Below are 23,481 nucleotides of genomic sequence, written 5' to 3'. Positions count from 1 at the left end.
TAATATTAATACTGGCCCATTAAATGAGTCTTAAATTCTTAGAGTGGTAAATGTTGAACTACCTGTATTTTGAATATTTTAAGCTTGTTTTTAGAAAAGCTAAGGATTTTTTTCGGGAATGCTAAGTTGGAAGTTAGGCATTTGTAAGATTTTTGAATTGATCTCAAGAACATTTATTTCACAAAATTTCGCTTGCGACGTTAAAAATTGCGATAAAAATAGTAAGCACTTCAAGTTTTCGAATTAAATTTTATTCAAAATTGTTATTCGTAATAAATTTAAAGTTTTATTTTAAATAACGAATTAGAGTTGCAAGTAGCTGTTTAAAAGGTATCTAGATAATAAATTATTACATCAATAAATTATTGCCAATTCTATAAATTCTTTATTTCGATTTGACTAGATGACACCCATTTTCTATTTGTCAAGTACACTTTATAAGGCATTGAGCAAAAATAAAACATTTGACCTAAAAATATATATTTAAATAAATAATAAATTAAAAATAAAGCTTTATTTATATCTTTCAAATTCAATAAATTTTTGTTTTTGTATAATAAATGAATTTTGTATTCTATTTTAAAATTGTATACAATCTATAAAATAAAGATTTATAAAAAATAAATAAAATATATGTATCTCTGTAATTTGATTCAATTAAAAAAAAATAACAAATTAAATTTAAAAATAAAAATAAAAGTAAAAATAAATGTTTCGTTTGTTTAAATTTTATTATCTATAAAGAAAATTATTATTTTTGGTTTAATAGTCGTTTTTTTTGTTTTAATACAATAAATTTTAATTTTTTATAACTCCAGAGGTTTTTCAACTCATCATCATCCAGAAAAAAACATTTTCATTACAATATTTACTTTACTGTAAATAAATTCAATATTCTTTTTTTAATAATTTAGTTATGGTTTTCTTAATAACTTTATTTTTGGTTTTGTGTTCATGTTAGTTTATATATTTTTGTGTAGTTATGTATGTAAATTATAAATTAAAATTGATTGATTATTTTTTAGTAATCAGTTGTTCCTAGAACGCTGTACATCAAGCGATTGAATGATCCACTTTGACGGATTGAATCATCGTGTGAGTTTACCACCTGTAAAGAAAAACAATGACAACATATTAAAGTTGAGGTTATGCTTGGAAAGTTTGAAAAAACTAAGGCGGATATTAAGAAAACTATTTTGAAAGAAACTGCAAGTGATATTTGAGGAAAAGGAACAAAATTTGAGTATACAAATATAAACATTAATTGTAACTTAGTAAAAAAAAAGTATTTTTACAAATTTCTTGTAAATTGAAAAGAAGACTCAAACATAATTAGAATCGGATAAGAAAGAGACTATTTATTTAGCTTTTCTTCAAGACTTGTAATGTTCAATTCCAATAACTACACGGTTTTTTGAACATGAAATATAAAACTAATTTAGGATCCTGATTCCTTATTAGATTTATTTTTTGTTCAGATACTCAAAAATTAGTTTTCATTATGACTAACAGATGGCTATTTGAGTTTAAATATGGTAAGGTAGTGTGTAATTGATAGTTCATGGCAACTTAAATGTCATATTTTTACTATAAAAATACAATTAAATGTTATACTTACATTGTACGGCGAGGCACTTGAAACTGACGCTGGGTGTGGTGAGGAAGGTGGTTTCTATAAGAAATACAAATCATATTAGTCAAAACCTAGCAATTATTTTGTGTTGAAAGAAAAAACAAAGTGTTAGTAAAAATCGCACTATCAATATTTAGATTCTACTTAAAAATATCTAAACGTATTTTAAAGACACAACCAAAAATACACTGCAGGACAGAGGTTTAGGTACATAAAGTTTATTTTATTTTAACATAGATAGATAATAAATAAATAGGTATAGCCCACTTAAATCAAAAACAAACGTCAAATACAAATAACGTACAAACTTCACATGTCAGTTTTATTTTGTTTAAAGTTTTGTGCTTTTATTGTTGTCTTTTGCTTGTTGGTGTTCAAATGCATACATTTACATTATTTCAAAACAGTTTTATTTTTCTAAGCACATCGATCTTACCTTTCCCGGAACCATTCTATTTGGGTGGAAGACCTTTGGTTGCACTGGATTCGACAATTCAGACGCTGCATCGCCATAGCCATAACCTTCCTCTTGGATTGCTCTGTATGTTTCACTTTTCGATGGATCATATTGAAGTGTTTTCTTATAACTGTCATTATTTATGTCATTTTGTAAGATTTTTGTATTTAAAACATTTTCAGTTGAAGTCCATTCCAAATATCCCATCATCCATCACCAAAAGTTGCGTTTTATTTTACAGTAAAGATGTAGTTTTGTTGTTGTTGTTGTTATGTGAATCAATTTTTTAAATTTTATTTTGTTTATTTTTTTTTTATTGTTTCAGTATAGATTTTTGTTTATTATAAATTGCCAACAAAAATGTGAAGAAAGAGAGAGAGAAAATGTGCACAATATGTTAGAATTAATTTTAGGTTTTCTTTTTCTAAAAAATTTGATGTTTTAGTGTTATTAAATTATAAAATGTTATAAAACGATTGACGATGAAAGAGAAGTAGAAGTAGATTTGTGCAAGTTCAAAATGTCTTGTCTTATATAAATATATATATGTATGTATGTTTAAATGAAAGAAAAACAAAATTATAATAAAAATATATAATATAAATGTTGTGCTTGTAAAATTTTCAAATAGGAACTTCTTATCACAATTATTATTAATATTTTTTTTAATAGTTATCATTAAAACAATAGGTAAGATAAAACTTGATCACAATTTCGTTCAAGACATACAATTATAAGCTCATATAGTAAAAGTCTAATTAAATAAAAATATTTCAAATCTCAAGCCTATGGTTATTATTTTTTTTAAAGCTTATTTTCTTTGTTAAATAAATGTGCATAGCATTAAAGCTTCTATATCTGTCTGAAGAATTGGATGTCAAACTGTCAATTTTAAGTATTTTATAGCAACTATTATTTTATAGTTACTCTCCAAAAAATACTGGAGAAAATGACAGTTTGATACCAAATCCTCTGTTTAAAAATGTTTTTTTATACATTATAATTGTTAGTAAGAAAATGTATCTATTTGTATATATATACAAATATATATGTGTGTATATGTGTAAGCTTATTCACAAGGAACTAGTATTTTCGGAGGGATTTTTTGTATTATTAAGTTTTTGTTAATAGTTTGGGACAAAAATAATTATGGGAAAAACATTAGATTTTTCTTTCTTTTTTTTTTTGTTTGTTTAAATATTTTTCTTTTGATTTAAAACGTCTTTTAGTTGTGATGGAAACGATGTTGTTGTTGGCGTTGATTTCGTTGCTCTTGTTCTTGTAGTTGTTTTTGTTTTTGTTGCTCCAGGATTTTATGTTTTTGTTCCAGGAAAGATAGATCGATGAAAATTCTAATATTAATTGTGCAGCAAAATTCTATTTTTGATTTATACTTAACTACTTTTAATTTATAGTTTTTTTTATTAAATTAGTTTAGAAAACAAACATCTAATTATCTTCCTCTAGATTAGTAACTTTTAATTTAAAAAAAAAGGTTCTAAATTAAAGTTTTAAATTTAAATTATACTTAGCTAAGAAAATATATGTAATTATTTATTACTATTCGACAGTTGCTTATATTGTTTTGAATTCGTATTCTTTTTGGAAAATTTTACAAGATTTAAATATGATGTGCTTCTTCTGAATAAAGATGCGATGTTTAATGTTTGAGGCGAAAATTGAAATGCGTACAACAAAATATAAAAAACAACTTTCAAAGTGCTCTAAAGACAAAACAAAATGATTATTTTGGTGGTGGTGTATATTACACAAATTGCACAGGTATGATACGAGAATAAGAATAAAATATGTTTGAATTATGATTCTGAGAGTTTCTGAGGTGTCAAAAACAAACTTCATTTCTCACAAGGAGCAACAAAAGCCTAAACAAATACACCAGCAAATAAACAACACAAAAATCAATGTTTAAGTCGGACCGAAACATGGACCTTTTTAAAGAGTGTTTCTCATAATTATTAAGGCTTTAAAATAATGATACTACAGTGACATTTACTTTGACAGTTAATACAAAATGTGTGTTCAATATTTCACGGGTTTAACAAACTGATTGACTTTATAAAATTTTGTTTAATATGCGTCCATTTTAAAGTTGACAGCTGTACCAGATGATGTGAACATTTTACCGTTTTTTATTTCCTATGGATTTTTGACATTTTGTAGTTTCGAAGTGAACATTCGAAATAAACAGATTAAATGCATATTTCAACAGAGTTTCGCTGTCAGAAAGATAACATCATAACCAATTCCTTAAAATAAAACTAGTACTTTTTAAAAACTTCAATTTTCAACAAACTGTTGAGAAGAGTTCAAGGAAATAACATTCTATTCTATTACGAATGACAGTTTTTTAAATACAAACGAACAGATCTGAAACAAAAGTAAACGACACTGGAAGAATTGTAGCAAACCGAATTTAGGTTCATATAAAATTAAGTATTCTTCGTTAAATAATTGATTTTTTTCTGAACTGTCAACTGTAGAGTGACATTCCGAATGTCAAACATGTTTTTAAAACCCAATACAAGAAAAATCGAAAAGTCCAATATACATTTTAGTTCTGAAAAATAAATTCTGCTCTAGTTTTTTTAAAACATTTGTATAAACATAAATATAATTGACATTTAAAGCACATCAAATACATTCCAATCAAACAATACAAAGATTGAACTACACACAAAACAAATAAAAAGGAATAACATTTTTCAATAATTTTGGTTTTTGACAGTTGAGTGCATGCTATGAAACAAAACTTTTTGCTGTAGGTTGTGTTTTAAAAAATGTATGTTTCATGTGTCTTGGCTTGGATATACAAAAAAAACGTTTTGTGTGTTTATGTGTTGCACATGTGTGATGGCTATTGTAGAAAAGCATTTTCAATCAGTTGAAAGTATTTTTAAAGCTTAGATTTCCGAATATAACAGAGAAATGATTAATAGATTTTAATAAACATTTTCTAAGAAAGGATAATAATGTTTAAGTAAGGAAAGATGTTCCCAAAATTAGATACTGAAGAAAAACGAAATTATATGGTGCTGGTGATTATAAATTTTTTGATTTGAAAAGAAAAAGGAAGAAAAAATAACCGTGAATATGACGAATTAAAAAATTAAAAATAAAACTAAGAAAGAAACTACGAGTTTGAAGAAAGAAAATAAAACTAATATAAAAGCAAAAAAGTTTTTATTTCAATATTTTTACCGGTCAAGCTTTGATGGCAAGGGTCGATGTAAAGGACTACACCATTGTCTGTCGCATATGTTATTATTAAGTTATTTTTCAAAGAAGAATATAATAGACATAATTAAATAGTTTTAAGAAAAGAAACAAAAAGTAAATTATAAAATTCATTAAAAACATTTTCTCATGATTTTAAAATATGAATGTTGTTTTTTTTTTCTAGCGCTTTTTTGTGTAGAAAAAACCGAAATCATTTTTACTTATTTCATTGATTTCTAAGCTCAAGCTTGTAGTTTATAGCCATACAATATTAGAATACAAAGCTTAAGCTTAAACATACTCTACTAATCTAGTTGAATAAATTTGATTTTCAATTTAATTTTATTATACAAAATTTTCTTTTTAACTATACATTTTAATTTAAGCTCAAAAGATTGCTTGTTTTTTTTTTTTGGTTTAGCAAAAATAAAATCAAATTGAAACTTACGGAACGGTTTGCCTGATTGTGTTTTCAATATTGTTATCTGAGTACAAGCCAATTGGTGAGTTGAATTGTTTATGAAAGACCTTCAAAGTATATAACACAAATTCGATGAAAAAATGTTCTATAGGTTTTTATTTACCGATTATTATTTACCCTGCCGGAGTCGGCGTCCTTGCCAACAACTTTGTGCAACATTGTATCAGCAACACGTTGCTTCATTAAAACATCATTGTAATTGTATTCATGACCGGGTGGGGCACGTACAGCTGGATTTGGGTAGTGCCTCAAGTAAGAATCTGTTGTTGGAGCATCCTTCTTTACCTTAGCACCGGGAAGAACCAGTGGAGTTGTTCGGTATGGCTAAAATTATTTAAAAAAAAAAAACAAGGTAATGATTTTAAAATTCATCTAAACGAATAAAATTCTTTAATATTATTTTGTCATTAAGTTTAAATTTATATAAATAGCCTTGGAGCGACAAAAGAAAAAACAAACTTATTTAACTCATGTAGTTGTATTAGCGATTTTGCCAAAGCTTTCTAAAAATATAAATATAAATTTATTTATTTTCTTCTTTTCAATTTGCCCCTCCCTCAATAGGAATATCTTAAAATAGATAATTTTACTCTTTGTGTCATAAAAAGACTTGCTATTTCGTATCAAATTTAAATTAATTATTTTTCTATACATAGATGTATGGCTTTAGATTATTGAAATATGTATTCAAAGTAATTAAAACTAATTGTTTGCTTGCATTGATATAAATTTAAAAAGAGAGCATTTATCAAATACGTTTTTGTTTCGATTCCAAAATACTCAAATATTCTAACATACGAATAGATATATAGATGGTATGTTTTCCATCTTGGTTATTTTTGGATGGTTATGTATGTATGTTTGTTATTTGAATTTTTAGAAACATTTGGCACCCAAATATTTTCAGTTTAGAATTTTGGAATCTTTCGGAAGGTCTGTGTATTTTTATTAAGGAATTTCAACATAAAAACAATATAGAAAGCTGTTTTTTTATTATTATTTGCTATAACGTAAGTAAAAAACTAAGATGTTAAATTTAAACAAAATGAATAATCGGTATGATTAAACTTTACAGTTTTTTTGTCCAATTATTAGAGACGTTTTATTCAGATCAATAAATAATGTTCATGTAAAGGGAAGTGAAATCAAAAATAGAATTTTAACTATCTAAACACATTTGTAAGTTTAATTTATGAATATTCTCAAAAATTCTTTCAAAAACTGAAACTTGATGTAAATTTCACTTTATTTATCATAATACAATGAAATAATTTACTTATAAGTTATTAATTTAATATTTATTAATAGTTTCAGAATATAATTAACTTTGTTTTTTCAAAATCCTAAATTAACTCCAGATGTGCATAATGCCTTAGGTTAGACTCAGTTAAATTACCACACTACCTTACCGATTCAATAAATTGACATTACTGTTGCCTTATGAACGCGCCCATTGTCAAAAACATATGTGCTGGCGAAACAAGCAACTGCAGCCATTTCACAAATCATAGCATAAAAGAAATTACAAGTTCAAGTTTCGCTTCATATTTCGCGCCTAAATTAACATAAACTAAACATCTATTTTTAAATTCATAAATTCAAAATATCTTTTAAATAAATAATAAAACAATGTCGACAGTTCGCAGATCCACAAGACTGAGTAGTGTAAGTAGAACACCCACCAAACCGGACAACAACAAGTGGCGGTCAAGAAACCAAATTATAAGCCTTGACACCAGTGACGACGACGAAGAAATCGAGAATCGTAACATGAATTTTACTCCTAAATCTCCCAAAACACCAAAATCAAAAACCAGACCCAGGCCCAAGTCTAAGCGAAAAGTTGTGGAATCTGACAGCGAAGAATCCTCGTCCGATGTAAGTTCAAGAAACGCAGGTGTCTCGCCACCAAAGCAAAGCCGACAGCAAAGATCACCTAAAGACGATTTGCTCAGTCCGTCGAGGCTTCTCGATCGGTTGAGTATTGATGAGGATAGGGCGGAGGAGAAACAAAGACAAATTGACGAAGCGAAACGAAACAAATTCCAAAATGCCCGACGAGTGCTCAACAGTGCGGAAACAAATTTCTTGCCGGGACGCGAAAAGGAACTCGAAGAACTACGAGAATTTCTTTTGGAACATATGGATGGGGTGAAGTCAGGTAGCTTGTACGTTTCTGGGCAACCTGGAACCGGCAAGACGGCTTGTCTATCGAAACTACTAAAGTCTGAAGAGTTTGCCAAGAAATTCGTAAAAGTCTACATCAACTGCACATCGATCTCAACTATAGGTAGTATTTACAAGAAAATTTGTGCCGAACTCAATCTCAAGGTGGCTGGAAGAACAGAAAAAGACCATCTAGCTGCTGTGCGGAAACACCTAACGTCGGACCACAAGGTGATTCTTATGGTTCTGGACGAGATCGACCAGCTCTGTGGGCAGAAACAGTCTGTGCTCTACACCATCTTCGAGTGGCCTTCCATTGTGAACTCAAAAATCATACTCATCGGCATTGCCAACAGCCTGGATCTGACGGATCGGATGCTGATGCGACTCAACGCCAAATGCGAGCTCAAACCACGACTGATGCACTTCTCTCCCTATACGAAGCAGCAGATAGTGGACATATTCAAATCACGCCTTGAAGAGGCTAATGTCCTCGATATCTTCCCTCCGGTGACGATTCAATTGTTGGCTGCAAAAGTCTCTGCCATAAGTGGCGATGTTCGGAGAGCTCTAGATATTGGACGTCGTGTGGTTGAAATCGCCGAGCAGCAGAAGAAAACCGGAGGAGCTCTCAACCTCTCCGAATTTGGAATCGAAACTCGTCCTGAACCCGAAGCGGAGCAAAAGCCAGTTCAGGTGAATCAAGTCATGAGCGTCTTGAATAAAGTCTACGGAGCATCGCAAAATCTCAATGACGACATTGAAGAGTCATTCCCTCTTCAACAGAAAATCATCCTCTGTTGCCTGATGCTGATGCTGAAGAAAGAGAAGAACAAGGACATAACGATTGGACGCCTCCATGATGTCTACAAACGTGTGTGTTCTAAAAGGAATATTCTCGCTGTTGATCAAGCCGAGTTCGCAGGATGTGCCGATCTTGTGGAGACTCGTGGAATAATTCGAGTCATCCGCCGCAAAGAGCCACGACTCAACAAAGTTCAACTTCAATGGGACGAAGAGGAAGTCAATGCAGCTCTGCAGGACAAACAACTTATAGCCTCAATATTAAACGATTCTTCATGTTTGGGACGATAATTTTAAGAAAATCTTATCAAAATAAAGTTAAATATATTTTTTTAATCAAAAGGAAAATATTTTGTTGTTTTCTTTTTTCGCCGCTTAATTGTCATGTCTCACGTGTCGTGCAGAATGTCATTTGTTTGTTGGTTGCCTTGAGATTTTCGCCTTGACTTAGGCGGATCCAATGGATTATGATAGCTTTTGTTGGTTCGTCCAACGTCCCACTGATCTAACGCTGTTGGAAGTTTAAAAATAATTTAAATTTTTGTTTGTTTATTCGAATTCTAGATGCAGCTGTAGATCGTCATTGTTTGTGAAGAAGCAACAAATAAACAACAATCATTTGTGTGCTGTTGATGGGCGCCAATCCAAATGTGTGGAGGCGGAGGATATTTACATGTACATACATAGAGAGTCGTACATATATTATTTTATAGGAAAATTCTCACTTTTATTTGGCTCGAGATTATTCTCCGATTTGGCATTTATAGCATTTTTCTTAATGATCTTAGGAAATAACATTTTTAATTAATTGAATCGTAAATGGATGTGGATCGTATTGTTTTGTTGAGTTTTAGAACAAAGGCGAACTTTCAATTTAAAAAATCCGAAATATGTATATTCAATACGTATGTATGTTGGTACTTCGAATATTTTTCTTGGTAAACCATTATAAGGCTCCCGGTTATTGCGACTGTAATTACAAGATATGTACATGAAAATTTTCATGGCATTTTCAGCATCCAAAAGGATGAAAATATTTGTATTAAGTATTTACAAACTGTTTTCTAATATATAAAAAATATTTCCGATTATTTGCAATTGAAGACCAGGAAAAATTAAGAAAAAAATGCGAAATAGTTTATAATAAATAACTTCAATTTTTGTTGATAAATGAAGTCACAGTTTATTGATTGAGTGATTAATCTTAAGTTAAATTAAAATTGATGCGATACTCTTAACATTATTAAAAAACTTAAGTCAATTATTAAATTTCTGAATTGTAAGTTTTAATTAAATATGAGCTTCAAAAATTATTTTCCGTTTGGTATTAATTTTAGTTTCGCATACAAATTTTTCTATCATCCAAAAATGCATATTCTTGACGGAAAATTAAATTTTTCTTTCGTATATTTTAATAGGATCACAAATTTCAAACATATTAAATGTATTTACTTTTGTTCTTAAAAAAAATGCTGAGGAAACTGTTTGGAATATTTTAAGAAAATAACAGGTTATCTAAGAAAAGAACGGAAAATACATAAATATCTAAGTTACAAGTGGTAGTTTCAAAACAAAAGCCTTTTCAGTGAATATTTTAATTGTCCTTGATTTATTGCAATTGATTTTTCTGTAAGATCTTGCTTCCATATTTTAAAATTTCTTCAAAACTAGTTTTTAAGTGTTTAGATTTTCAAGTTTTTGAACACTTTATTTAGGTTTCAATCTATTCAAAATGATTACTAAAAATAATTTTACTATCAATTAAATTAAATTTCTAGAAAAATTTTTAAGTCGAAACCATTTTTTAACTAGTTTTGAAGAATCTCAGTAATATGGGATGTAATTTTTCCCAAATTGTTATTACACATCTTTTCAATCATATTCACACCTATAATTTGTTTTTTCGACTGAAAGCAGAAATTTAATAACTAGGATTTTGTTAAGAAAAGTTTCCAGGATCACTTGGATTTTTTTTCACAAACTAAATCAAAAAATTGACTTAACTTAGTTTTTCAAAAATTGTTATTTGGATCTATTCTGTTTTTAATTGGCCATTCAAGTAGATCCCCAATAATTTGATATTACTTTTACCCAAATAACCAAGAAACAAAAATCGACTCAAAGTTTTCTCAAGATTTAACAAAGTTTTGCATAAAATTCATGATCACTATGAAAATCGACTTTCTTATAAAGTAATAAAATCGCTTGTATCGTTTAGTGACATAATAAAGTCTGAAACTTTCCAGAACTTCGTCTAAGGACTTATTTGGTTAATTGACAAATTTTTCCGAGCTTTTATTAATTTTTAATTATTTATTGTTTATTAATTTTACGCTTATTTATTTTAAGTATTCCTTAAGTTTTGAGGTGCTGTAAATAAAATTAAAAAGAGCCTGGGATGCGACCCACACTGACAACTTCCCATCCCGTCTGTCAATTTCTCTTGCTTAAAAGTTTGATGGTTTTCGTGTTGGGTTAAAAAAGTTGTAAGTTCAATTATTCTTAAACATCTTTAAAGTACCAACAATATTTTTCATATAAAGAAATAGAACAGTTTTGAAAATCTAATTTTGTTTGTATAAATTTTTAGTCGAAAACAAATTTTTGTAGCGTTTCTTAAATTTTTATAAACTGGATAAACGTAATTAATTTGAGAGATATCAAGAACCGAACATCAATTTTTACCAAATTTGCGAACTTTTTTTGTAGATTTTATTTTGTATGAAAAAACCTACTGTTGGATTTTTATAATAAAAAAAAAACTTCTAAATATCAAAAAACATATTTTCTGTGAAATAAAAAAGTTGGAAGACAATATTTTTATTGTTTGACAAGCTATTTGAGTCGAAAATCAATTTTTACCAAGTTTTAGTATTGTTTTTTGTTAGGTTTTGAATTTTTTGTAAAAAAATTGTCAATCCGATTTTTCTCAAAATGTTTCGAATGGTGAAAACAATATTTCTTATAAGTTAAAGTAAGTTGAAAGCCATTATCTCAAATTCTTGAAAAGATATTTGAGTCGAAAATCAATTTGTACCAACTTCTGTTAAATAATTTAAAGTTTTTATTTTTTATAAAAAAAAATTGTCAATTCGATTTTTCTCAAAATTTTACTTTATTTTTAGTTGCACAAACATGTTTTGAAGATAAAATTATTTTGTATTCGTAAAATTTTCAACGTGACAACATTTATTTTTGATTTATAAAAAAAAACTGTAAGCTGAATTTTTTTTTTCAAAAAATATATTTCTTTGGTATCACGCTACGATATTTTATGTAAAATTTAATTCAAGTTTCCAGCGGTTTTGGTTCGTAGGATATTAAGGGTTAACCAAAATGTTCACCTTTTTTTAAACTGTTATGGTAAAAAAACCGCCCACGCAATTTTCTTGAGAGCCCTTTCTGCATCTTTCTGCGTTATTATCTGTATAAACAAATTATTTGAAGTCGATATCTTTTCTGGTTCTTGATCTATGGACAGCGAAAAAAACATCGCGAACGTACGGACGTACAGACATGTTTCTAAAAATCTTTTATTTCGACTTTAGGGACCTTGAAACGTCGAGAAATGTCAAAATTTTCAATTTGACAAATCGGACCCATTGCAATAAAGTTAAAAATTTAACATGAAATCTTGGAATTTGTTTTTAATTTTCTTGTAAGAGGTATAAAATAGCACTTTCTGCTGTCAAAATTTTTACTCATACGTACACGAGTTATTCTGGAAAGTCTTGAGTAGTTAATTTGTTTAATGTTTTAAGTATAGTCTTGAGAATAAAAAAATTAGCAGCTGACCCATTTTAAGAAGAAATAAAACCAATAAGAAGTCCCAATTATGCAGTTGTTTTTTCTTTGTGATTACGTGTGGAAAATAAATCGTCTAATAAAATTTACTGCTTAAAATTATTAAATATAATAATATAATAAAACAATCCTTTAAATTTTGAACAAACGAAAACAGAAGGAAGCAACTTATTGTTTGCAAGTATTTGGATACAATTGCAAACAATTTTCGCATTTCTTCAGCAAAACATAGCACTTTTAATAATTGCAGATTCTAAGACTATAATAAGTGCATAGTTCTTTCAAGAAGGAATTTTTGCACGTAATTGTTTTCTTTAATTTGTATTAAAAAAAATCAAGCTTGTTTTAAAGAAACAATCAATCAACTTTCACTTTATGGCAAGGAAAAATGTGCTTAGTTTAGCCATAAGTTCTGTTACACGATTTCAAGAGCGCATTGCTTATAACTTCCACTAGGAATAGTACCGTTAACTATTGTTTCGAAGCACGTCATCTTGTAGGTAAAGAATGGAAGCTTGTTTGGTTTCAACTTTTGATTGGAGATCATGGCGTGGGGCGTTGAAGAAAATCGAGTCGTGATAAGCGCATTACATATGTGTGGAAAAAAATCAAATAAAATGTTCGAACTTTTAAAACCACTTGGTTTATCGCGAATGTTTGTGTATCGTACTATAAAACGTTTTGATGAACTGTCAAGATCAGAGGACAGACCAAGAAGTGGTCGTCCACGCGTCGCTTGAACGAGTAAAAGCCGTGAACGAATTCGTAGGAATCCTCTCCAGAAGCAGAAGATCATTTCCAGAGAATTAGATATATCCGCCAGATTCATGTCAAGGCAGATCCGAGATGATCTTCACATGAAAGCCTATTGTCGATCAACAAGACATCTTTTAACTCCAAGTCTTAAAAAAATAAGACTTGAAAGAAGCAAAAATATTTTGCAGTGGCACTCGGTTAATGAACACGAAAATATCTTGTATACGGATGAAAAAATCTTCACAATAGAAGAAGTTTATAACAAACAAAATGATAAATAGTCATCTAAAGAAGCGTGGACACCATCCCGCTTCAGTAATGCTTTGGTGGGGGCTTCCCATAAAGGTGTCACATCACTGCACTTTTGTGAAAAAGGCGTGAAAACCGGTGCAAAAGTGTATCAGGAGAATTTTCTCGAGGGTGTTGTTAAGAGATAAACAAATACTCTCTTCAACGGGGAAAGATGGGTCTTCCAACAAGAGTCTGTTCCAGCACACAAGGCCAAAACCACACAAGAGTGGCTTAGAACAAATATTCCTGATTTTATTGCAGCTGCAGATTGGCCGTCGGGGAGATTTGAGCAGATTTGAATCCATTGGATTACAGAACATGGCCTGTAAGACTCCCCATCGAAATTTGGATAGCCTAAAAGCTGCTTTGTTAACAGCAGAGTCATCGACACAGAGCGTGCCGCTATAGACCAATGGCCACATCGTTTGAAAGCCTGCATTAAGGCTAAAGGCGGCCATTTTTAGTAAAACTTTTTTTCTTAAAACTAATATTGTGAACTAATTAAAAAAATAAATTTGATGATATAAAATATACTAGATTTTTTTTTATTGCCCTCTTAAAATGTAACAGAACTTATGGCTGGACTAGGTACACATTATCAGACTCTAAATGGGATGAAACATAAGGTCTTTAAAGTAGTCCCAAAAAAGTTCAAGGGTGTCAAATTCTAAGATCTCGTTGAAAGATGTTGATACTTCTTACAAAAGCAATACGGTCAGAAAACTATTTTTTCAAAACTGTGAAGTCTAACTGCAAATTTTAAATATTTACATATGGATGTAAAGTAAAGTGAATTTTAACAATTTCGTAAATTGTTTCTTTTTTAGTTATGTCGTAGTCTATGCATGTCTAACTGACAGCTGTTAAAATAGCGTCCTATTCAAAATTAAATCTCCTTTTTTAAAACCTTATAACATACACTTTATACAAATTATAAGCTTACAAGATTTTAAAGTCAATGTTTTGTAATGTACTTTCATCTCGTCAAACGATGAGATCATCGATCTTTTCTTTTAAATTTCTGTAAACCCTCTTGATTCATAAATTCTCTTTAGACAATGAAAATGTTTAATTATTTGATACAAAAATAATTATATGACCTTTAATTAAAATCCTTTCGATTTTCATAAATACCACTCGTGATCAAAGAAGTTTGTCTCAAACAGGCTAACATTAATAATATTGGTCTCATTCTATCATCCCACGCCCAAGTATTGTACCAACAACCATTAACCAACAATCTGCAATTTATAGTCCTTTGACATTTTGAATTAAAATTTCCTCTCGAAATTGTTGAATCCAACATTTCTCAACCATCGCATCACTACAGTCTACACCCAACCCAACCTGAACCGGACCATATCAATGTCACTGCGATGTTTCCTTTCATTAGCATTTAAATAAAGACGTTTTCATAAATCACCAAGTATTTTCGGGTAGATATTTGAAAATTCTAAAATGTGAACATTAAAATTAATTTTCTTCTCTTCTCTCATACACTCGCACTCGATCGTTGTGCCCCGCCGCCGGCCGCACCGCTCATCATTTTGGTGATCGTGGTGGTTTAAGATAAATATTTATTTTTTGTCTTAATTTTCTGCGCCATCCCTCGCTTCAATAAAAATAAAATGAATTATCTTATAACGTAAACTTATTAGGTTTCACTAAATACTTTGATCATGCGCAGGAAATGGGGCAAAGTATAAAAACAATAACGAAGTTTGTATTAGTTGTTTCCCGAACGAAGGAACAAATTGGAACAATTTTTCAATTAGTCATCGATGGTGCTTTAATTTATTTTCGTATAGATATCTATTTTTCAAATTTTGAATTTTTTTCAAAAAGAATTTAAAAAATCACTGATTGTCTAACACACACGTCAACACAAGCAGAAAAGGCGTTATATAAAAATGTTATATAAACATTATTATTGTTCCACTAGTTTGTATATATTTTCAAAAAAATGTTTTTCTTTTTTATTTTTGAGAATTCAATGCATAGGTAGATTTCGAAACCCACTTTATCGATTTTGATTAACATATTTGATTAGTATATATAGAAGGTGTTGGATGATTGTAAGTAGGTTAGAATCCTTACTTGATATTGGATGGCTTCATTGAAGTCTGGAGTATCTCTGTAGTAATGGGGGGTGCCATTTTTGAATTGAACGTATTCCATTTTTAATGTGTTTTGTTTATTTTTGATCAAAAACGTCCTTAAATTGGATTTGAAAAAAATATCACTATAAATTAATTGCACAAGTTTTTAAAAAAATTAAAAAAAAATCACAAAAATTTGCACAATTTTTTTTTATTTTTAATATTTTATTTTAATATCAAATTTTAAACCTACAAGTTAAATCGTTTTTTTGATTAATTGTTTTTGAAATTTCAACAAATTTCACTTCGAGATCGTGTGGAATTATTATATTCACTAAAAGATGATGTTTATTATACAATTTTCCGAAAGCAACTGAATATTAAAACGAATATCAAAATGTTTTGCTTGTTGTTTCGAGAAGCAAAAAAATATACCTACTTTTCCCGTGTATATTAGAAAAACAAAAAATATAAGAAAAATCAGTTTTTATTACTGAATTATATAGACGTTTGGGGGTGTGAATGACGCAGAGGGGGTATTGGAACATATCACCTTCCAACAACCTACACCAATAGCGAAAAATATCTATCGAAGCTTTTACATAGAAATAAGTTTAATGGTGATCTTTATATACTCGACTCTTGATGGCTTAGAAAACTTAGACAAGCAAATATCCACCACCCTCTTCACCGCACCCACCCGCCTCCCTCATCAACATCATCATCAAGAAGAAAAACATTGTGAATCTGTGTATGTTGAAAATTGTTTGTAGATATTTTGGAAAATATTATTCGCCTCTGTGGCACAGAAATTCCTCCACATGAAAAATCGAAAAAAAACAATAATGATCTTGAGGGATAATTTAATTGAATGCCAACTGAAAATAGATTCGAAATAACTGCGTAAGTCAGTGTCCCGCTGCTGGTGGTTAGAAAATTGTACTTGGCCCTTCGAATAAATAAATTTTCATGGTCAAAATACTTGGCTTTTGAAAAATTTCTCAAAAAAAATGTAAAGAACGTTTTCACTGCTCTATCAAGGCTAAAAAAATAAAATACTTTGAACTCATTTTTGTTGTTGAAAACGGTGTTTTTTGAATTTCAAAAACAAAAAAAAGTATAAAAACAACACACTTGAACGGAAGCTATTAGTGGCTGTGCTGCGTAGGGGACACTTTTCATAAAACTGTGGATGCCACTTTTCATATTTTACATAGACCATCATAAAGAGACAATTGTGGGTCAGAGATGGGGAGCGGGTAGAGGGGGCTGCAATGTGTGTTTTACTCTGTCTGCACGCTATAAAATTTTTGTCGAAAAGGTAAATATAAAACACCTTGATTTTATTTTAGTTTGTCTTTCTTTTTTTAATGTGCGAGGTATCCTTGATTTTCAAATTTGATGAATGACAGTCTTCATGTTTAGGTCAGTTGCATTTATATATATAAAATGTTTAAACTCTTTGCTTTGTCCGCCCTTGACCGAGTATTATTTTTTGTTTTGTCAACTTTCATATAAAAAGAATGATGAATCGGCACAAATGTGTGTTACATGCTCTAATTTTTGTGTAGTTTCAACTAAATTAATGATGATTGAATAATTTTAAATATGAAATTATTAATCTCTCAGAGTAATAATATTTTTAGTTAATACATTTACGCAAATCAAATAATATTTATGTAAATAGGCCAAACATTTTCAAAGCTGTCATAGTTTTATGATGGCTACAAATTTTTTCATTTAATTGATTCTTTTAACCTTATTTTTTAATCACTAAACAATAATTAAGAAAAGAAAAACAATTTACATATTTTGTTGTTTCTATTTGTTTTCGTAAATTTGAAGGCTAACATTTTTTTTAAATTTTGTATTCATAAACATACTTTATTAAATACATACTCATACAAATTTTCAAAACAAAAACTAAATTGGAATATCAGTTCAGAATTAAGACATTAAAATATTTCCGAAATTATGAACGGAAAGTTTGTATTTTAATTAATTTTTTGTATATGTATGTAACTAGATTTAGCTAAGAATGCCAAAACTAGAATTTAAGTAATGTTTGGCTCAGAATTATTTTTGAAACACGCCTAACCATAACCAATGGCTGTCACTATTAAATATCAATTTTCTTGTCATTTTCTTCTTTAAAAATAAGAAATAGGATTCAAAACTTTAATAAAAATTGAAAACGAAATTATTAAATTATAATAAAACAGTACCTTCCAAATACTTGTTTTCAGTAGTCAACTCGTTCTGAGCTCGAGGAACCCGCTCTGAATAAACACATTCAGAACAAAAACAAAGAAACACCAATTTGAAGCTCTGAAGGTTCAGAGGTAAAAGTAAAAACGGAAAACAATATTTTGTTTGACAGTTCAGGCTCTGTCACAGCTTAACGTTTAATACCTAAAGTCAAACTAAAGTTTAGCTTTTTATGTATGTATGTAAGTATAGACTATTTTTTTTCGACCTATAAAGTCAATACACTCTTGATACGAAAGTAGCTGTAACAAGTTAAGGCATTTCACAGATTTTGTCATATAGCTTGCTGAATTTTTTCTGACAGTGAAGTTTCTGAAAAAAAAGTCAGACTGAAAACGTCCGTCGCGTTGCCAGAAACGCAATGTTTTGCTATTTCGAAACTTTAGAAAATTTCTAGTAATTGCTATATATTTTTTTTAGATAGATAATATAAAATGCAGATTATAAATATATCAGCATTTTAACACGTTAACTTCCACCGTACAGGAAAAAAATCAACAGAGTTCCAAAAGGTTTTGTATTTGTTTTAAACTTTTCTCTGTGTGTTTTGTTTTAAAATTGTGTCTTAAGTTTCAAGTTGTAAGTATTTTGTATGTGTTTTAAAAGTGGGACCACGTGGTCTTGAACAATATGGAAACTGTTGTTCGTTTTTAAGTCTTATGTATAATGGATTTAATTTTTATGTTTATTATTTTTGTTTATCTATTATTTTAATTAAAATGTTTAAATACCATGTACCATAAACCTCTAATATGTAAATAAAATTAAAAAAAAAAAAAAACAATATATTGAAAATAAATAATATACCTTTTACATTAACCGTAAATTTGTGTTTAACATTATTCCTCCAAGACCAATTGCAGCAACTGCTTCAGGATAGGATTTCTTCTTACTTATGGGCTTGTTTTTAGACTAAATAATTTTGGTTTTAGGTGAGTATTTAATATTTTGAGGTTTTGAGACAATTTTATAGGTCCTTGGGGCAAGAATTGAAGTTCTTGACTATTCTGAAAGAAATGGTTCTTACGACAACAACATACGTTTTTAAACGTAACGATACCGATAACATTAATTTTTGGCACAACAATGTTTATTCTTCGTGTTTGAAAATAATGTTATTGTTTTAAATATAAAAGTTATTAAATTTTGAGAACTTTATTTTTGGTTTTAAAATAAAAGTATTCAAGACTTAAATAACACTTTACTCTCTTAAGTTAAAATAAAAAGTTGTTGGTCAGATTTTAACCTACATATTTTCTTGAGACAAAGTATAAAATTTTGGCATAACTATTTTTTTCTCTGAGTGACTGGTGGGCAACATGGCCCCTTGTGTTAAATGTTTGTGTCTAGTGCCACGTGACCCACCGGTGGGGCACATCTTTTTCTCGTTTGTTTTTCTTTCATCTAATTTTCATTATCATTTTTTTTAGATTTTTATCGGAAACAAAAAAGTTTCTAATCATGGTTATGTACCTTGGTATCCCTTGCAAAATTGTTGCTCAGTCGTAAAACGCATCTTATTGGAACTCTTCGAAAAAATAAAGCTAGAAATCCAAAAGATGTTGTTGTAGCTAACTGTGATTGTTTCCAAATGGAAAGATTAACGCAATGTTTTGATGTTGAGCACAAAACACGGCCTGGAAGAACGTTCAACAAAGCCTGAAGTTATTCTTGAGTACAACCAAGCTAAACAAGGCATCGATGTGTCTGATCAAAAGGCTACACCATTGCGAAAAAGAATTCGCTGATTGCGTTCGAGTTTTTACTTTCGACAGCTGTTGTTAATGCTTTGGTTGTTTACAAAAAGTACAAGAACATACAAATTGGCCCCCCTTTTAGACAAGCCATTTGTGAAAGTCTTTGTGGCGTAGGGGTTCATCTGAAGGAATTCGAAACGGTTGACAGAACCAACCGAAAAACCAACAAATGCTTGACCTGTTACAACGAGCTCAGTAAAACAGAATGTAGAGCTGTTGCGTCAAAAAAACCCAAACATACGTCTCCACATATTGCAGTACGTGTGAGGGAAACCCAACTTTCTGCATGGAATGTTTCAATAAAAACATTAGATTTCTTTTATTATTATTTTTTTTTAAGTTAACTTATTATTGTAATTTAATTTTGTATAAAAAATTTAGCTTAAAGCCTAGTACGCTGCTGATGCGAAACGAAATTTCCCATACAAAAATGACATGACGAAATCATAAACGAAAAATTTCGCTGTGCTTTTCGTTTTTCAGTACGCTGCTGAACAACGAAATGTGTCATTTTAGTGGATAGCTGTACTAGATTTTTTAGTACAATTCTCCACTCTTTTCGTTCTCAATTTAATTGCCCGGTATATTAATTGCTTGCGAAATTTTGACGTTTAATTTATTTATTGGAAAAAATTGTTTACAAATCAAAATTGAAAATTGTTTACTCGTGACTTTCGGTGTTTTTGTTTTTTGTTTTCCACAGCTGACAGAACTCTACACAAATATTTTTCCGTTGTGGTTTTCGTTTTAATTTCGCTCTACACTTGGAGACCACCGAAAAATTTCGTTTCGCATCAGCAGCGTACTAGGCTTAAAGCAAAAAAACTTAGCTGGAAATAGGCTAATAAAATCCTGAATTTTGATAAACAAATACAAATTTTTTTTTGTACTATCAGGAACGGACTTTTATCTAGGTGCCAAAGAAGAAAAAAATGAATCTTAATCGCAAGCCACATAAAAAGCATTGATGAAAAAATATACTAACTATGACCCATTGGTGGTTTACATGGCCTCCTGAGAAACTTTTGCGTGGCCCACCGGTGGGTCACATGGCAGTCAACGTAACTACATTTAAACTTCCTGCATAATTTGTATTGATGTTTCAAGACCAATTTCCAATTAGCATTTTTTTTTAATTTAATATACAAGCCTACAGGAATTAAGGTCAATATGGGTAAATTTAAACAAGTACTTATTTTCTCAGTTTCTCGTATTAATTTGTTTTAAAAGAGAGATGTCAGTGTTTACGTCCTTACTTTCGGAAATCATTTTTCGTCCTCCATATCTGAAGAACCAGTCGACTTTAAATACATTTTTTACAGATAATCATATCAAGATGTTCAACTCGAATATTTTACGAACAAAAAAACTAATAACCTTCAGAATAAAGATATATGGCAAAAAAGGACGTTTTCAATATGCGGTACAATTTTTATAAAAAATCTAATTAACATTTTATTTACAATAAATAATATCCTATACCTTACTTTATTTAACGTCCCGAATATCTCTATCGAAATCACCTCAATCTTTAATTTTTGATTGAATTTTGACTGTTCGACTTTTTCGAACTAAAAATATAAATAATAAGGGCAAGCATCTGAACAGGCTTAAAAAGTGTCAGTTTGTGAAAAATAGAAGTAAAAAAGTCTAAATTTGGGGAACAGACCAATTTATTTAAAATTTCTGAAACTTAGAAGACATATGGAATTGTGTCATTATCTAAAGTTAAAGTAGCTATTTTCATATTTAAATTAAATGTTATAAAAATAACTTTTATTTCTTGTATAAATAATTATATTGTACGAAATTGTTTAAATTTAAAATCCTTAATTGATTGAAATCATATTTTTATATTTATTTAATATTGTAATTATGTAATATTGGTATGTTTACAATTAACTTACATAGTTTTTTTAATTTTTAATAAATTCGTGGGTAAAAATAAATTGCTATTTCATGGAAAGGCGTGTTACATAATTGAACCCACTACTTTTGTCGAAAACCAATGAATTTTGTACGTTATATATACAAAACGTTTGCGACTGTTTATTCTTCTAAATTAAAGATACAGAAGACTGAACTGGAGTTAGACCTATGAAAAATATTTATCAGATTTTAAAACACCTTAAGGTCAATCATTTTCTAAATTTCATACTAGCTCTTTACAATTTACTAGAAACTCAAAATTCAATTTGAAAATTAAAATGCACATAATTTTGTAAACTATTGAATAGTTAACATCGCATATTTAGCCTAATTAAAAGACCCAGTTTGTGTTTTACCGCATCGAGATCATATGTCAGGAACATTAGCTTTATTTTCCAAAACCAAGTAATTTGGTTTTCATATTATCACAGAATCAGCTTCAATACGAAAAAGATTATCTTTTCTGTTTTTGAAATAAAATTCATCATTACAAATTTAATAACATAATTTAATTGACATAAAAAGGATACAGATGTATATATATTTCCCTCATTTGAAATCAATTAACTGAGGCTTATTTTGTCTTTGTTAGAAACTGTTTTGCTTATTTAGGTGACTCATATTGTTACTGTTGATAATCATATTTTTGTATCTTTTATTAAAAACGTGTATGTTTTTTTTCGGACACACCATTTATCATTCACTTGATTGATTTTAGATAAAATCCTTTACCTTAAGTTAAGTGTCTTTCATCATTTGAACTATAATCAGAATTTGACATTGTGGTATTTTCGAAAAATTCCGAGCAGAAATAAATATTGTGTAATATTTGACCATCTAAAAATATATTTAGTGTCTGATATTTTCTAATCGTTCATTTTATATTTTAATATTTTATTTTAAATTGAAAGAATGGAATATGATGTACAAATAACATGTAAAAACACTATAAACACACATACATAGATGGAACATGAAACAAAAAAGAGAAACTACTAATTTAATTAAATATTTGAAAACATATTTTAGGATCAAATATTTCAACCCAAAATAATTATTTTTATTTATTCAGTTTTTCTTCTTTTTTTTGTGTTAATTCAAAAATATTATTTTATTAAATTCAGTCAGTAATCCTCCGAATTTTTGATCGAGACCAATGCATGTGCTTATAATTCATCTTTAATTCAGTTAAAAATTGCATTTGCCAATAATTGGTAATGGATTCTAGGAATTTATGCCTGTAAAAAAAATTAAGTTTATGTGCATGAGACATTACTTTAGTTTTTTCTTTTTTTTTTGAAGACTCAAAGTGCACGACACAAAAACTTGACATTGAAATTTTTAAATCGATTTTAACAAATTCAAATTAAAATGTATGTGATATGAAAATACATTTAACAAATAAATGTGTACATCAAAACATTAAAAATTATTAAACTAATTCACTGAAAAATGTTCTCACAACCGCCAATGATGGGGAAAGAAAAGTTATCGTGTGGTTGACAAAAATCAATGACGAACGTTCGAAAAGTTATTTAAGTCTATTTTTCTTAAATTCATGGCAAGATATTTTTTAATTTAGGCAAATTTTCTGTCGACTATCCCGATTTTACATAAATACAGAGACTTGTTTTTTTTTTTCAAAAAATCAAAACTATTTGTAATAAGGGTTACTCTAGGTGAAAATTGGCCTAACTGATATTTGTACATATTTAAAAAAAATACTAGTAATTCTTGGAAAGGTTTTTGGCACAGTTTTATCTAAAAATTTTTAGAACATACAACTGGTTCAAAAACCA

General features: G+C 29.1%; 2 protein-coding genes across 14 annotated transcripts in view; one reads left to right on the top strand and one right to left on the bottom strand.

The window, feature by feature from the left end:
- Positions 1-229: 229 nt before the first annotated feature.
- LOC129943979 (PDZ and LIM domain protein 4) overlaps positions 230-23,481 on the bottom strand; it is a 41,320-nt gene continuing 18,068 nt past the window's right edge. For 2 of the 12 annotated variants that reach the window (XM_056053076.1, XM_056053077.1), the window contains exons 5-10: positions 5,926-6,132; positions 5,776-5,855; positions 5,310-5,357; positions 2,070-2,220; positions 1,619-1,672; positions 230-1,108 (exon numbers count right to left, since the gene is read on the bottom strand). In XM_056053076.1, the coding sequence (XP_055909051.1) occupies positions 1,022-1,108; positions 1,619-1,672; positions 2,070-2,220; positions 5,310-5,357; positions 5,776-5,855; positions 5,926-6,132 (627 nt within the window). In that variant the 3' untranslated portion in view covers positions 230-1,021. Of the gene's footprint in view, positions 1,109-1,618; positions 1,673-2,069; positions 2,221-3,282; positions 3,443-5,309; positions 5,358-5,775; positions 5,856-5,911; positions 6,133-15,726; positions 15,845-15,977; positions 16,140-23,481 lie in introns of those variants that run through there. The other 10 variants (XM_056053078.1, XM_056053080.1, XM_056053086.1 and 7 more) reach the window with 9 other exon arrangements.
- On the top strand, positions 6,746-9,080 carry LOC129943978 (cell division control protein 6 homolog). Of its 2 annotated transcripts, XM_056053075.1 has the most exons (2): positions 6,746-6,818; positions 7,448-9,080. In XM_056053075.1, exon 2 carries the CDS (start codon positions 7,579-7,581, stop codon positions 9,067-9,069), a length of 1,491 nt encoding a protein of 496 aa, XP_055909050.1. In that variant the 5' UTR covers positions 6,746-6,818; positions 7,448-7,578; the 3' UTR covers positions 9,070-9,080. The 2 variants fall into 2 exon arrangements, with proteins under 2 accessions (XP_055909050.1, XP_055909049.1); XM_056053074.1 differs by lacking the exon at positions 6,746-6,818 and having other exon boundaries at positions 7,201-9,080.

This window comes from Eupeodes corollae, chromosome 2 (genome assembly GCF_945859685.1).
Source record: "Eupeodes corollae chromosome 2, idEupCoro1.1, whole genome shotgun sequence".
NCBI lineage: Eukaryota > Metazoa > Arthropoda > Insecta > Diptera > Syrphidae > Eupeodes > Eupeodes corollae.
The sequence above is the reverse complement of the archived record's forward strand: the minus strand, read 5'-3'. Positions and strand labels throughout refer to the sequence as shown.

Coding starts and splice junctions, on each gene's coding strand:
- LOC129943978 (XM_056053074.1), top strand. CDS start 7,438: ATGTCGACAGTTCGCAGATCCACAAGACTGAGTAGTGTAAGTAGAACA.